Source organism: Hippoglossus hippoglossus, chromosome 20, assembly GCF_009819705.1.
Source record: "Hippoglossus hippoglossus isolate fHipHip1 chromosome 20, fHipHip1.pri, whole genome shotgun sequence".
NCBI lineage: Eukaryota > Metazoa > Chordata > Actinopteri > Pleuronectiformes > Pleuronectidae > Hippoglossus > Hippoglossus hippoglossus.
In genome coordinates, this window is record NC_047170.1 from 14,704,116 (window position 1) to 14,721,060 (window position 16,945).

At 44.5% G+C, this 16,945-nt stretch overlaps 1 protein-coding gene across 5 annotated transcripts in view; it reads right to left on the reverse strand.

The window, feature by feature from the left end:
* Window positions 1–16,945, reverse strand: part of cacnb2a (calcium channel, voltage-dependent, beta 2a) — a 55,902-nt gene that overhangs the window by 37,023 nt on the left and 1,934 nt on the right. For 4 of the 5 annotated variants that reach the window (XM_034572162.1, XM_034572168.1, XM_034572170.1 and 1 more), the window contains exon 2: window positions 16,019–16,111. In XM_034572162.1, the coding sequence (XP_034428053.1) occupies window positions 16,019–16,111 (93 nt within the window). Of the gene's footprint in view, window positions 1–8,054; window positions 8,755–16,018; window positions 16,112–16,945 lie in introns of those variants that run through there. The other variant, XM_034572165.1, reaches the window with a different exon arrangement.

The window sequence follows — 16,945 nt, forward strand, 5'->3', positions numbered from 1 at the left end:
TGATTGCAAATATGAAAACTTATTTTACAGAATAAATGTTTAAAAAAAATGAAGTTTATTTCCTATATTATTTTCTTTTCTTTTCATTCATTATACATGTTATGGTTTTTATGGTTGAACTATAAAATCACAGGCCTCAATTACATTTATCTGTTATAGGGTTTTGATTACGACATCTGAGGAATCACTCCCAATTATCTTTTAAACATAAAATGGCCAATATACATAAATTCTTCAATCCCTGATTTTGGTATCAGTGCGGCTCTGATTTAGAGAGTAAAAATAATATGAAGCGAGGCCGTATGACAATGAGCACCGTCTGAACCGTTAAGACTGGCTCTGCTTATTCCAGTGTCATTTAATCACTGAGGTACTTTAAGGTACTTTGAGGTACTTGGACTTCACGGCTCTGCGTGTGCAGGTTCACTCTGAGGACAGAGAGCTGGGCTGCACAGAGCAGCAGCATGACATATGCGCCATATGGGTGAGTTGAGGGAAAGTGGAGCAGCGTTTCCCTCCGGAGGAAAACACATAAGTACATCGCTATTTATGCACACGTGCACATACACACATTCAATATACTGGGAGTTATCAGTGTCAAACATGAAAGCTTGTTTAGGAGAGCACGACATATGGTGTGTGTCTCTACAGACGCTCCGATTCATCACACCATGACCGTCAGCTGATGTACAGAAGCTCCACCATGCGATTTCTCAAATTGCTTAACGAGGAGGATGAGCTGAGTGGTTGGAGGTCGTGCCGCAGCAAATCATCCATCAATCATCTGTACTGGTCGAGAGCTTGAGCCAGTGCCTGCTGCCATTGGGCGAGGGGCGGGGGTGCACCCTGGACAGGTCGCCAGCACAGACAACCATTCATATTCACACCTACAGTAAATTCAGAGTTTCCAGTTCCAACCTAACCCCAGTGAGCAAATCTTCACCGGAGAACCTGGAGAAAACCCACGCAGACACAAGGAGGACACGCAAAACTCCACAGAAAGAAACCAAGCGTGGATTCTGGAATAAACTCCGTCACATCCTCTCGTCTCCTCCCTGCCCCCCCCCCCCCCCCTCTCTTTTCCCCCCCAAGTAGCTGATTTCATCCTCGTAAAGCCACTCTCACTCTAATCTCCCCTGATCCGTCTGCACTGGCAGAGAATCAGATATCAAACTCGCACACACATAAAAAAATAACAAGAACATGATAGAAAATACTTCTGTAATTATTACTGTGATAAAAGTCTGCATTTTTACTGTGCAACCTTCCTTCTTGTATAATTTCAGTTCAACTTTTGCAGCGGGGGCAGAGTTGGCAGACTGATAACCAGATTTTATAAAGTGGGCATGTAGTAGCTTGTAGTTATATAATACCTAAATCTCTAAGCCTCTCTTTGGAATAACCACTGTGCACAGGAGCATCAAAAACCTATAAAAATAAACTGTAATAGTCTCTGGATAATCTCTTAAACCAGTAAGTCTCATCAATACTGATGCAAAAAAACATTTGCAAGAGGGTCCAGTTGTCCTGAGGAGAAAAGTAAAAACCAGAGACGCAGCAGGAAGTGGTAGCAGGAGGCGACAGGAGAAAACACACCTCACTTACCCACGAGACGTTTTTGTTCTTGGCTTGTTTGATCATGGCAACGAGAGCAGGCCGCTGATGTGGCGAGAGGAACCCCCCCCTCCTCAGCAGATCTCAGCCCCACAGCCTGTTGCAGGTCTGAGCGGGATCAGGGGGTGACGGCCGGGGGCCACGACACGCTCAGCCATAGGGTCATCGTGTGCCCTGCGAACCTGCGAGCCCAAACCGCCTGGTCTGACTGAATCCAGCATCTGTCGGGAGGATCAGGCCGCTGCTCCGCACGCGATGGGAGAGTTTTCAGGGTCTTTCAGGCTCCTTCGCGTCGCGGAAACATCAGGATCACTGGAGAGTTATCCGGCAAACTCTGCGTCTCTCCCTCCTGACGGCACACACTGACCTGATGGACTGATTATGTATTCACGCTGGGTATGAATATGAAACATCCCAGCAGGTTTAACCCCGCCCTGCTGAGCCGCTGCACGCGCCCAATCGCGGAGCAGATCTTTGTGGACAGCTCCCGAGGGTGAGCTTATAGAAGCATTAGGATGAACGTGCAGAGTCTCTGGAGGAGAGGACGACACCTCCAGAAACCCCCCCAAAAAACTACTTCACCTTCTCTTCATCCACTGTAGGCGTCTCCTCCTTTCTTCTTCTTTCTGTCTCACTTCCTCTCCACCTATTTAACCTCACTTTTTTCTTTCCTTTACACTCTTCCCTCCCTCCGTCTCTCCCTGGGGTCCGTCTCCTTAGCTGTCGTCATGGCACCTCTGCTAAGAGACCAGCTCCCTGACAGACAGAGTGAGAGGATGCTCCGTGGAGATTTCCCTTCCTCCTCTATCGCTCTCTCTCTCTCGCTCTTCCTCTCTCGTTCTTCATTAAATCTACTCTCTCAGTTTATCCTCCAAATGTTATGTTGACCTTCTCACGCACCAACTTTATTTTGTCTTATCGCCCGTTCCCCCGGGGACACCGACAGCTCCTCTCCCCTCAACTCCTCACTTCTCGGCGTCTGTTTGCACAAGTCGATCCGGATTACTCCTAAAAGATCAGGCGACGAGTTCTGAAGCTATTCTGCTGATTTGAGTGGCTGCACTTAAGTGGAATTGAGCCACGGAGCAGCTGCAGATGTCTTGATCCGCAGCAGCAGAAACTACAGACTGTGTGTTGCACTGTACAGAGAAATCATTTATTTAAACTAGTTGCAGCTTTCAAAAAGAAAAGAATATTTTTTGTGGTCTTATTAGATACATCTTTTTATTTATTTTAGATGTACCTTTCATATTCTATATTCTGTACCTCGTATGCAGTTTGATCTTAATCTTAGAGTTTTTTTCCCCTTAACTTATTTTAAAAGTGCTAGATGTAGTTGAACAAATGTATAAATAACAATTTTGTGATTTATGTAAATATTGCCAGTGAGAGCGCCAGCCATTAAAACGAGTGGGAGTCCGAGAGTTCATGGTTTTACAGGCAGACTTTAAACAGCTCCTGATCCATTTTTAACGTCTGTTGCTGTAATTAATTGTCTCTAGTATCCATATGGGCCGGCCGCCCCCCCAACCCCCTCTGGTGCACAAGGTTGTCTGCATCTCTCCGCTGTTAATTGGCCTTAAAGAACATCTGCTCCTGTTTTAAGTGATGCTCGGTTTGGCCTGGGTGCACGAGATGTCTGAGGTGCCAGTTTAATGGACGTGAGCTGAGCACACAGCTACTTCACCTCCCTGAAGCAGGACTCTGTCCTTTTCTGCAGGTTTTATACAGAGAATGAAGTGACACCAATACAGTCACCACAAGGTAAATGAGAGACGGCGAAAAATAAAGCTGAGGAAGAGGATGACTTTAAGCAAACATGAGGCGTTATCAATCTGAACCTTAAACTCTTAAAAACTGGTTTTAATCGAGAGGAAATACAAAGCAAATACACATTTGAAAACATAAAAAAATACGAATAATACGAAAAGAATTACTAAGAAAAATCAGGTTCCCTACAGACCATCACTGCAAAAGGTCCCTGAGGTTCTTTAACAGTCAACACCGAGCCTCTATGACTAATAATTTCATTCCTTAAACTCAGTCAACAAAGCTGCTGTCAGACATGCACTTAACTCCTGATATTCTCCAGAGGGGCTGAATGTGACATCGCAAATGTCAGAGTCAGTTGCTCAACTTGCTCCCAACATTCTTAATAATATTCTGGATACGAACGCTGCCATCTTGTGCATCTAGATGAAGAGTCTGCACAGAAGTGATCCGGGGATGAAGCAGCAGTATCAAGTCTTTACTCGTCAATACACGCACTCAGCTGTCAATCATGACATTTTTATAGCATCAAATAACTGATAAACCCAAACTTATCAAAATAACAAGCAGTTGAACCTACAGCAATGTGATGACAGAAACCATTTTACAAAAAAATGATCTGTATTTGAAACTTTGACTTTCTAATTTTGTCCATGTCCCATCCACTAACATGGAGGAGGCAGGATTTACGACCTATACTGTAGCCAGCCACCAGGTGGGGATGGAACCGCTTTGGCTTCACTTTTTCTTTTTTACCAAAAGAGCATTTTTAAATATCCTTACAAGCAGAAATCTAATCCACTATAATATACTGATTTATCTCAATGTGACATTACATAATGAAATACCCTCATCCATCACCCTCCACATAATACTGTGTATTTTATAGGGAGTGAGCTGCATCTTACTCCCCATGACTTCACCATTTCCAGACCAGTGAGAGTTTTAAAACTCAAGACTGCAGCAGGACCTGAACCACGGTCACAGCCGCACACGCTCACTGACATCAGTGTTTCCAGGCTGGAGTGGAGCTACACTGGATACAGCCCTCCACAGATGCATATCACACTTTCCAGTCCCTGGGTGAGGTGATAGATTATGTAAAACCAGTAAAAAATCCACCTAGATCCGAGACATTCCTCTGGGCCTCTGTGGCCAATTAGCTGCTCAGTTTCCGGACATTTCCATATTCTCTGAAAATGTGAAAGAACGCACGGCTACTGCCAAGGAAACCCTGCTCCAGTCTGCACCGCGCTGGCCCGACACTGCTCCCTGGGCGTTCATCCCAACGCATCGGAAAACTGGGAATTCCAGGTCAAACTTTTGTCATGGGAGATTAGCTCACCACTCGCACACACAGTGCAGTAGTTTCTGAGAAGAAGATACCGTCTTCTGTGTAATGCAACGATATTTGCACATTTCTCATTCTTTGTGTGGTTATTTAAGCACAACGCAAAATATCACAGACAAACATATGAGTTCTGCTGGTGTTGGTTTGTGGTTGACTGAAAAGTCTTAATAGTAGGATCGCCAAGAAAGTTAATACAGACATTTGAGTTCCCCTCAGAAGGAACTTATCCCTTTAAGATTAATCTGGCAAAATCATCATGACATGCAGTGTTTTAATTAGTAATTTATGACCTACTGACTATTGAGGACTATAAACACACACAACCAATTGAACGAAGAACTACCATTTATTTCAGTTGTACTTAGACACCGTTCACTAACATGGAGGAGATGGGGTTTATGACCTATATTGCAGCCAGCCACCAGGGGGCAATGGAGACTGCTTGGCCTCAAATTAGGGGAGCAGTCATGTCGGCCATCTTTATATACAGTCTATGATCTAACGCTGTTTTTATTTTATTTTAATTAAGGCCAAGAATTATACTAGCTGTGCAGAGCTAATCTGTTTAAATGTAAACAAAAATAACTTGATCATAAAACTACATATTTAAAAGCCATCTGTAAAACATTACTGATTAAAGAAGGTGTATAGTACTGCATCATGTGCAATATTCCCCCAAAAGCTAAAATTAGAATAAAAGTAATAAAATGTCTGTGTATTTCTGATGTTTCACTTGACAGACTTCTCTGATCTGCCTTTGATCTGAGTCCCGGCTGCTGCTCCTCCACCACAGCGAGCAGGAAAGCCTAGAAAACAAAGCGGGGGAACAGAGTCGGGCCTGCTGTCTTCAATTAGCCAAGTTTCCGTGAGGATTGTCTGGGACTGGCTACTCAGTCTGTCAGACGGAGTCCCATCCGGCTGGGTCTCCGTGCTCCACATTCCATCCAGAGCGGAATTGTGTTCCGCCCCATTTCAGACGTAAAACGGCGGTTTGGTTCTCCATATTGGAAACATGTGAGAGGACTGTCACAGAGAGGGTGGCGTGTCACGGCAGCCGGGGTCCTCTCAAGGTCAGCGCTGGCTACGGATACCGGACCTCTGCCAAAAAGCTGTTTGTGAGCGAACTCATTATATTAATATCAACATGCCGAGTTTGCTGCACGGTAATTAAACACAACTCCATTGAAATGAATGGTTTGTTTTTGTGCAGGCACCTTACACATGGTCCCGGTGTGGAGTATCAACAGCTGCTTCTGCACTAATCCACTCATCAGTTAAATTAAAGCTTACTCAGTTGTGCAGTCGATGTTGATCCAGCCTACTGAGCGCGTGTCACACAGAACCAGATTGTGTAATCACACTACAGTCGTCTACTATTCATTTTCCTTCTCCACTGTATCTGCGATTAGGTTTTTTTGGACCCAGTTCTGAATCTGGATCCACATTTCCAGACAGAATACGTCATGATGGGTTCCACAAGCCTTGGTCCCATTTCAGAGGGTTTTCCAGAGAAGAGCAGCCTCCTCTTGGCCGAATGTGGAGCACATTCTTATATCACCTTCACATTCTTCACAGCAGTTGTTTAATGGAGCTGGGTTCGGACCCAAAAAACGGAATTCCTGTCGGATTGGGGTCGATGATAGTTTTCTTTTGGAATTATGGCCCAAGCCAAACTCTATATTACACAGACAAACTTTCTGTATTGAAACATCCCTTTCAGTTAATCTCAGGTCCCGTACACACCTGGTATCAACATGTGGTTTTTGTGATCCGATCACAAGTGGACAGCTCTGAGTACAGGTGTGAACGCGCTCAGACCGGATAGAGATCTGATCCCTTCAGACCACATTCAGAGGAGGTCTGGGCCCCATGTGTCCACATTCTTTCAGCAGAGTGAACACGAATGCGTCCTGGATCACATATGAAGGACCTCCTACTCAGTCCTCTGATCAACACATTTCTTAAATCGTTTGAATCTTTCTTCACTGCAGCGGCACGAGATTCATTCAGCGCCTTCCGACTCCTCTTTCTCTCATGCCGACACACAGACACACAAACAGCGACATCAGACACATCTGTAAACTCAAGACTGGATCAAAACAACATAATTTGAGCTTAACTAACAAAAATAACGTACGGGTTATTTTGCATTTTAATGCCAGGTGTGAACACGCGTGCGTAGCGCTGGCCACTTGTGATCGGATCTCTCTGACGGATGTTACAAGGCCTTTGACTCCTCTGGCTCACTCTGCTAAGAACATTTTGTCCAAATGACCAATGAGCTTGAGTCTAGGACGACCTCATAACTCATTTCAGACTAAAATAAAAAAAACACTTCATAAAAACTTTATTTCTGAACCTTGAGGAAGAAACAACATTTTCTCTCTGCAGGGAAACTGTGTGTTTATGTATTTATGTGCGAGTGTGTGTGTGCGCTTGTGTGTGTGAAAGTGTTGCGTGGCCATCTAGTGGCAAAACGTAACTAGAGAGGAACATATTTATCTGCAGTACTGGGTGTCTGTGTGGACGAGGGGGAAAAACAGCAGGGGTATTTGGCACTGCTCTGCTGGAGAACTGTGAAAGCGAGAGTCTAGGAAGCTGGAAATCTGTTTTCAATTGAGCTTTTCACAAGAGTCTGAAGAAACCATGCAGCTGAACGATGTAAAGGACAATATGAGGAGAAAAATGCACACATCATCAAATTTTCCCGCCTCAGAAGTCAAACCTGGAGATAAACAACCACATTTTTTCCTCTGGCTGCATTTCATTAAGCCGAGCAGCCACAGTCGACTCATTGGAATGAGACACATCTCCTGACGGACGCTATAGCACAAACAGGAGACGTGAAATAAAGCCCCATAAAGTCAAGCTGTCAACAGAGCGTGCGACAACTCGAAAACATCCCAACCACAGCTCTGTGTCCAAACCCTGGAATAAATATGAGATAAAAGATTCATCATGTCTGCGTGCATGGCGAGAACGGAGCTCTGCAGAAAAACATCCAGGACGGCTTTTCCGTGATGAGATGAAGCAGCGAACAGTGATTATCACTGAGGGAGGAAGCTGGCGGGCGTCCACTGACTGTTGAGCCTCATATCTTTGAAGCAAAATTTGTATTTTCAGCAAAGTTGTGCAGCCACCTGCATAAATCAGCCCTTAATTATTCATGCGGTGCAACGTGAGGAAACAATCCTCATGAAGCACATTAAGCACATTAGTCTACACATGCTGGCGACTGTTGGCTCCATCAGCTTCTCCTAATCTCTCTCGCACACACACTCTCCGTCATCTGGCCCCTGTTATGTATCAGCAAACTCACATATGGAAGCTGTGCTCTCCGGCGATGGCCCAGCCCACAGCACGGCATGAAGGGGACCCGGGCGGGGAGGAGCGGACCGCCGTCTCACAGACTCCCTGTCAGGCAGCAGCATCCGCTCAGCCTCGGTCCATGCCCGCGCACTTGGCCCGCGGGGCGTCTGCGGGCCACCAGGAGACGCAAAAGGTGAGGATGAGGACGCAGGAGACCGTTGGTGGACGAGGGAGCAGAGGACTGGCGTTTCCCGACCCCCCACCCCCACCCCCTCCAACCAGTCCCCGGGCTCAGAAACTCTCAGGATTCACAAAGTCGGATTCTGACACCGCTTCCTCCTCATCATCATCATCATCTTCTGCCCATCTCCACGAGCTGACGGCAAGGTGCACGTCTCCGCCGGCCGTTCACCCCAGCCCCAAAATCTGTAAGCGCTCCAGCTGATCCTCCGGGCTGCCAAATCCTCTGCAGTGCCGCTGTGCCGTGGCAGAGACATACAGTTGCAGGCTGGCACGCTGGTTCAGCTGCTGGTGGATTTAGAGCCACTCATCATCACACACACAAGTTCCTTGTCAGCACGGGGAGGAGGTGGAGCCGAGAGTGTCCTTTACTGACCGCTGTCCCTCGCTTCCTAATGGAGGGCGTTGCCTCCGTACTTCCCACCTCTTCCCTCTCGTCTTATCCAAGGTTCGGTCTGCTTTAGAATTTATATACACACTCTGGCCGTCTTCCTGCCTCCCCTCCCTCCCCCCTTTTTTTCCTCTCGGATTTGACTGCTTCTTCTCTTTTCCTTAAATTCTTTATGTGCACCGCTCCTCATTTGCATTGCATTAACCTTCATACTTTCTCTCTGTGCGAGGGGTTCGGACAGGGGCTGACACAGCGACCGGTTGCTGAAGAGACTGTCCTCATGTCACACACACACACACACACAGAGAAAGAGTGTGTGTGTGCCCGTGGTGCAGAGGGAAGCCACTCGCTCGCTCGTTCGCTCGCACTAGTCATACCACAGCGCCGTGCATGAACGCAGAGCCGGCGTGATTGTCTCCCTCTTCCTTCCCGTCACAGTTCTCACCCTTCCCCACTGCGCTCAGGTGATTGAATCCAGACTGACACACAGCGGCACTGATGGGTCGTAACTGCTGCGTCAGCCAGAAATGCCCACACACACACACACACACATAAATGCAAATCCACGTGTCAGTGTTCAATGACAGATACACATGTGGTGGACAGTTGCAGGGATAATATTCATACACACAGCAAGACCATCAGTGTTTCACCTGGAAACAAGGAAAGATCAATTTCAGTGACGAAAAATCATACCATTCTTCCTTGCAATGAATTGAACAATTCAAAATATTTTTTAAATGATGATGTAATATTAATAAGACTGTTTATTAGTATGTGATAGGATCTCTTTATTTTCCCCATCCTGACAAAGTGCTGCAGTATTAAGTCCACAGATCATATTGTTACTCGGGTGTATACAGAAGTGACCCTGTGCAGAAGGTGTGTATCCGGCTGTAAAGCTTCGTGCTCGTGACAGTATAGTAGCACCAGTATCTATAGATCCCCTGCTCGGCTCTGACAGACGCTCAGCTCAACATAAACCTGACATTGTCATTCATCAGCATTGAAGCTTCTTAGTTTAGTGCCAATATTTCACAGGCTGACACGTGTCCTTTATGATGGAGGGACGTCATTAGGAACAGAGAGCCGTGCACCTCGCAGTGACAGAGGAATCCTATCTATCAGGCGATGTGTCAGCGCCTGCCGCTCTTTGAGGAGTAATCATCACTCAGCCGCTGCCGACGCCATGAATAACGCTGCAGAGGAACTAAAACACTGCCTGTTTAATTCTGGTTCGTTAGATTTTCTCCTGGATTCACCTTTCAATCTACATTTCAGGTTGTTTATTCAAACTAGAATTACAGCCCCTGGGGTTGTATGCCTCCGCCAACTGGTGCAGTTTCACTCTGCGTCCTTTTTATTCTAGACTCATATGAGATCACACTGAAATCTAATCAGTTAAATCAATGAGTCCAAGTGACGACTGGATATTCCCTGAAGGCAGACTTGAGACAAAAGTAATTTAATCCTTGATTCCAAGTTAATGTTTGTACCAAATGTGAAAGGATTCCTTGTCGGCGTTCCAGAGATATCAACTTCACAAGGCAGAAAAAGGGCTTTGTGAGGTCACCGTGACCTTGACCTTTGACCTTTGACCACCAAAATCGAATCACTTCATCATTGAGTCCGAGTGAATATTTGTACCAAATTTGGAGAAATTCCCTCAAGGCATTCTTCAGATATCACATTGAATAAATCCATCTTACGATTAAAATACAAACAATGACTTTGAAGATGTCACCTTGAACATTTGAGGAAATTGACATCAAGGCTTTTTATTTTAATGGTTAAAATTTATTACATTACTTTATGGTAAGAAGTGACGTAACTCCATAAAACTTCCAGCAGCGTAACTCTCATTAATTTCACGTCATGCACGAGCTACAAACTCCGGTCACAAGCTAAATCATGAGTGATGGTCACTAAATGTCATCTTTTCTTCACATCAGTGGTTCGGAAAAGGACAAGAACAATGTTAACATGCTGCATCCATCTTCATAGCCCAACATGATGTGTTATAGAGCATCTTTATGGACATTAAACAGAAGAATGTCATCCCCTATAATAGCAGCAGGGAAGCAGTGACCTTGTCCACTAGGGGGGGTAGTGCAGCGACACGGTGCCAGATAAATTATGCCTGTGCTCTGCAGGATGGAGCGAGTGTGGAGGAGGAGAGAGTTGAAATCAGGTCACTGTTAATGCAAAGCTAATTCTGCTGAAGTGTCTGAAACCCTCAGATTACCGTGAACACTGTAAATGTAGCTTTTCTCCTTTTTTAATTTGCTCTTTATTTAAATCCCCTCCGTGTGGATTTAAATGTCAATAGCTGCAGGTCGCACATTCTTCATCGTGATCACAAAGAATAAGACAAACTAAATAAAGCTACTGCAGCCGGATTTTTGTTGCCCTTGTTCTAGTACTCGGAGAAAAACACTTCCATCGATTCAGCCTCCCATATCCACCTATTACATATCAGATCCATTATGTCCAGACAAGTTAGGGCTGGGAAACATGGAAAAAAGATAATAGTTTCCATATCATTTAACATCAACAATTATCTAAATAAATGTCACATTATTATTTCTTTTAAGGTTAAAAGAATGACAAACACTTCAAAACATTTTACAAATCAATGATGTTTTATACCTCACTGTGTTTTAGTCTATTTTATTATATTATTTTAATGCATTTCCCATTGTGTCTTCTGTTAGTCGAAAGCACATTGGTCAACTACGGTTACTTTTAAATGTGCTTTATAAATAAACTTGACTTGTCTGTCTTTATTGCTTCTTCTTTGATTATTACTTATTTTAAAACCCCTATTTATGGAGCCTCCCTGCAAAGGTGGTTCACAAATGATGAATGTTGAGATCTTGCTTTTTTCCACTAGGTGGCAGTCTTTTGCCATTGAGAGGACTGCCTGAGCAGCAGTTCTACATCTGCCTTCTCTTCAGTCCATATTTTTATATAAGTGCAGTATTTAACCACAGCAATCATTACTGTGGTTTTCTGCCAGAAACTACATATGGTTCTGTGGAAACAGGCACTATTGGAAAACTGTGACACATGTTGCTCAAAGTTCAGACGAAGGTCTGCAGGGTTGATGTTACACTCCACCTCTCCAAGGTCTCCACTGGCACACACACCAGTGCCACTCTAGTCCTGTATGTGACTGGTAAATGCTGCATGATAAATCTGCCAGATCTGATAGTTACCAGAGTCAGTTGTGAAGTCTCTACCTCCCCCCCTTCTCTACATTTAGTCGAAGGGAGGCAGTTAAGGGGTTTCCTGGCCCCACCGCACCCCCTGTCAGACAGCCTTTCATCACCAACTCCTTTTCCTCCAGCCTGAATGTACAGACAGAGCAGACACTGAGGCTCTGGCAGCAGTTCTGCTGCAGCGGGAGACGTCAAGAGACACGGTTCTGCAGAGATTGAGGTGAAAGAGGCAGGAGGAGGCGGCTGAAGTGGGAAGCCTGGTGCAGCCATTTACATAAGCGTGGTGCGCAGCAGGAGGTTAATTATGACATAACGCTCCCAGTTACACAAATCTCAGTTCGATTTAGTGTAGTTCAGGTCGTTGTTGTTGCAGTGGATTACCAGTACAGCACCAGTCAGCTCAACTTATTCTCCCCTGAGCCCAGGAGCTGCTTTCTCACTGAATCTATTTCTAAATATATATGAGACGTATATAAATGTAAAGTCAGGGAACACGCAGCTGCCATGGTTTTCAAGACTGAGTTTTGTTTTTACTTTACTATTTTCCAATGTGTGATTACTTTATATTTATAGTTATTCGCTTTGATCTGCTTTCTTTTTATTTCTTTTTGTAACCTTCTTTGAGCATTGTTAATGAAGCTCTATACAAATAAACTATACACTATCCTGCTGCTGGGAAATACACACAAGAGCACTGGGTGTACATTCATAGATGAAAATAATTCTCATCAACCCTTCAAAAAAAAACTATGGACATCTTCAAAAAACTACTCAAACACCAGCTGATCACCTCAGTTAACTCTTACTAATGTTTATTGACATATGTAGAGTATCCTTGGGTTTCATTATTATTATAAGATCTACATGTAAAGGAGAAATTAAGAGACTTGGTCCTGAGTTCATCTCACTGAAGTAAAGAGTTCAAAAAGTATTGGGAGACATTTTTTAGTCTCATGTGATTTGTTGTTAATTAAACTATAGAATATGTGGCTACACGTAAATTGTCATTAACAGAGATGAATTTGAGATTTGCAGACCATCCTCGCCTGGTGTCTATAACGACATCTTTGGATCCAATCTCTCTCAACAGCCAGAAGGGAAACTGACACCATCAGACCGTTTCTAAGCCTCACCATAAAAAAAAGAGGTGATCTGACGTTTGCACAGATTTTTGGAATCTTTCTTTATTTAATCCACTACTTAGATCAAACGTTTACTCTCTTTTAAACAATCCTTCCTCGTGTGTTTAATCCTGGTTTTTTTGGGGGTCTGAGCTTTGTTTCTCACTCTCTGTAAACCACTTTGTTAACCCTGTTTTTATAGGAGCGCTATATAAAGAAAGTTTGTTATTATTCAGGGTCATTGGGGACTGGATTGTTTCCCAGGATGCATTAGAGGCAGAAGCAGACTCTCTAAACACAGTGCCAGTCTGCACAGTGACATTTACACCTATGGGCAGCTCTGAGTTTACAAAGGGAGCAGAAAATAAAAGCACTCCAGGCTCTGTATGGAGTTCCAGTGAAAAACACAGATGGCTGCTCAGAGTCTTTGGCTTTGGTTTGAAGTCAGATGAGAAGACCGATATAACTCTAATATCCACATACTGAATATGAAGCTCGACTCGCAGCTAATTTGCTGAGCAGGAAAAAAAGAGAAACAGGGAAATGGCTGCTCTCATTTAAAAGGTATAAAGTCTTGCAATCTTGTGATAAGAACTAACTAAAAGACAGAGACCATCTTTGAGAAGAAAATTATTCAACATAACTTTGACTTTATATTTGTGTCCCATCCACTCACATGGAGGAAGCGGGGGCTTATGAGCTATTCAGCCAACCACCAGAGGGCGATCAAGGTGTTTAGGCTTCACTTTTGAGGAGCTGTCATGTCGTCCATCTTTATATAAAGTCTATAGTAGAAACACGAGAGTGCTGTCGATCTTTACTTGTACGTCACATGGGATTTTTCTCGTAAATATTGAAATATTCCTTCACTAATCACGAGGCGGACAAACGCACATATTGGTCGTCATCGCGTTCATGCTGAAAAGTCCGTTTTTCTACCCCATTGGAAAAGAATTCACGAAAAGCAAACAATACCTGATCGTTATCATCGGTTTGCACTTATCTTAAGTATTTATAACCTCTCCACATGTTGAGTAACAGACAAACACAAAGCACACAATGAGCTGCCATCTTCCCCGACGCTGCAGAACCAGACCACCTCCAGATGAATAAAAATAAACCATCCACCTGATGTTTTATAACAAATCTCTGACAGTTCTGCCCTTGTTCCTTCTCAATGGAGAGCTCAGCTCCGGCTAAACCAGCTACTCCCACGGCTGAGTGGTCCGGTCTGGCCTGGACCTCCAACCTTCCCAGCCTCCTCCACAGGCCCCCTGGGCATGAGGCCACGGCCACAGGGAACGTCTCTCATCCTTTCTCCCTCAACCTACTCGCTGTCTGCCCTCTGCTCGCTCTATCTGCTGGAACATGAGTAATTCTGTTTTTCAGGAGCTGTATATACTAGTTACTGGAAAGTCGTGATTATGACCCTCGTAGCTGCGGTGGATCGATCACGCGGCGACCCTCGACCAGCCTGAGACGCCTACAGGAAACACTGTGAAAACAGGAGGTAGAGCAAAAGAAAAATTCTGCCTCTTAAATCCTGTGCAGCCGTTCTGTGGGAGCATCTCTGAATGTTGATGGCGATGAGAAAATATTATAACTCAAAGATTAAATCTGCGAGGCAAATGACAGGCTGATGAATCGGCCGTGAGATAACCACACACATGCAGCTTCCCGGCACAGTGTCTTACATTCTGAACTCTCATTCCTCTGTGAGAACTGCAAATAATCACCGGCACTATGATGGAGCACAAGCACGAAGAAAATAAGGTCACGTTCAAAGTGCTGTTATGATGACACCGTTGAAAAAGAGTATTTACATTATCATGCAAACAGAAGAGAAGTTACTGGAAGGTCGGCTATTTCTGGGGCCCTCTTGCGGCAAACATCTAAAAGAGGATATTCCTGCTCGGCATGTGAGGGCCTGGCTGACCCTGAGACACATCACTCCTCCACCGTCCCCACATCCCGCCACCGCCTCCTGCCTGAACTGCCTCTCCTTTCTGTTAACGTTGAAGATAGACGCTCACTGTGCTCCGACTAATTGAGTTTATCTGCCATGACTCAGACTTGAAGGGGGAACTCCTCATTTGGGGAGAGGACTGTGGGAAGGGGCACGAACTCTCAAGGGCGGCGGTAAGAATCTGGCAATTTCTCACTGAGCTGTAACACTGACGATAGCAGCTCATTCAGAAGTTCTCAGTGACCTGGAGAGGAAGCCGGCAGCCGGCCAGGAGGCTCCGATCTCCTCCGGCTTCACGTTTCCCTGCCGGCCGCAGCCGTGCCAAAGACGAGGAGATCTGTGCCTCCTCCAAAAAAGGGAGAAACATTTAGGCAGGGGCTCGCATCCTTAACCCAGCCCATCCTGTCCCCTCGCAGGTCTGCTCAACAACAAAGACCAGACGCGTCGAGTGTGTGTGCGTGTGTGTGTGTGTGTGTGTGTGTGTCTCGCAGCGTCTGCTTTATAACAGGCCACTGTGTCGCAGGTTGCAGCTCAGGGGGAAAGGCCTCCACTTAACATACTGTACCCAGCCGTGTTTACACAGAGCTTTCAGTGCAATGCACATCTCATCCCTGATGGATGATGATTACTGACGGTGGGCTCTTCTGCCAGTTTGCATTCACTGTCAGGGGCTTACACCCACACACACACACACACACACATACTCACACGTTAAATTCCTACATGACGGAACATTAGCCATGAAATTTAATTACTCCCTGTGGTATTCTTGTACAGTTCCCAATATGATCAGAGACATCCTCCTTGTACAAACAGAGCTCTGTCCCTATAGGCCGTACCGTACCTTCGTGTATGGCACCATTTATCTTTGTAAAAGGCTAAATTCAAACCTTTGTTTCCTATAATTTATCAGAGAGCTGAAAGTGATGAGAACGACTGAGAGAATCCTCAGTGAATTTGAACCGGAGACATTGCAATTAACCTCGAAGCCACTTAAGTTAAGCCTTTAAGTTTTAAGGGAAGTGTCGTCCTTACCTGGCGAACAAGGCTGTTGGTTGTGGTGTCAGAGGAGGTGCTGCCGTCCGAACCTTTGAATCGACCTTTCCTTCGAGCTCCTTTGCCTTGAGACTTCAGAGAACAAAATAAAGAGACAGATAGGGAAAGTGTTAAAACCTCCATGTTCATATGTACATTGGTTTACACAGGCGGTTGTTTCCAATTTAACAGATGACCGTATTTATTCAGTATTGAAGTTCAGCAGAAATTATGCTATGTTCAGCTTTAGCAGGATGAGACAGCAAAGTCATGTTTTTATCTTCCAGCGATGATTACTTTAATTCTCAATTTAATTATTGGGCCTTTAAAATGTCAGAAAATATAATAAAATCACAGTCTCCTAAGAGTCCACGTCTTCAAACCACAGTCCAAAACCTAAAGATAATAAAATTTTAAGGCTAAGAAACAGAGCAGATGAACTAATGCTGCAAATGAAGAAACTGTCACAGTCGCTGAGTTCGCATGAAAACTATCCGAACTCATTTAGAGCTGCAACTGTCAGTCAATTCATCGATTAGTCTATCAACAGTAGTTTTCCCAGTTTTTAAATAATTGCAAATTGCATATTCTTATGTTCAGTTTGTTATGATTTCATGACATTGTTTAGGTCAAAAACAATAAAACTGCAGATTATAGACAATAATTACTTTTGGTCCTTAAACTCAAACAGGGAATTTCAGTCTAAAATGACAAACTATGGTAGATGGGCAGTTATACTGTTTAACTGTTTTACTGCTGAAAGCTAATACTATTTTCACCTAAACTTTTAAATGCACTCTGGGAAGGAGGACTGCAGATTTTTACAGCCGCCTAAAATGTTGTAAAGTACATGAAGGCATGTGGGAATTCTGCTTTAATACAGACCTGAAACAAAGTAAGCTGTCCTTTAAACACAGAACCGGAGCC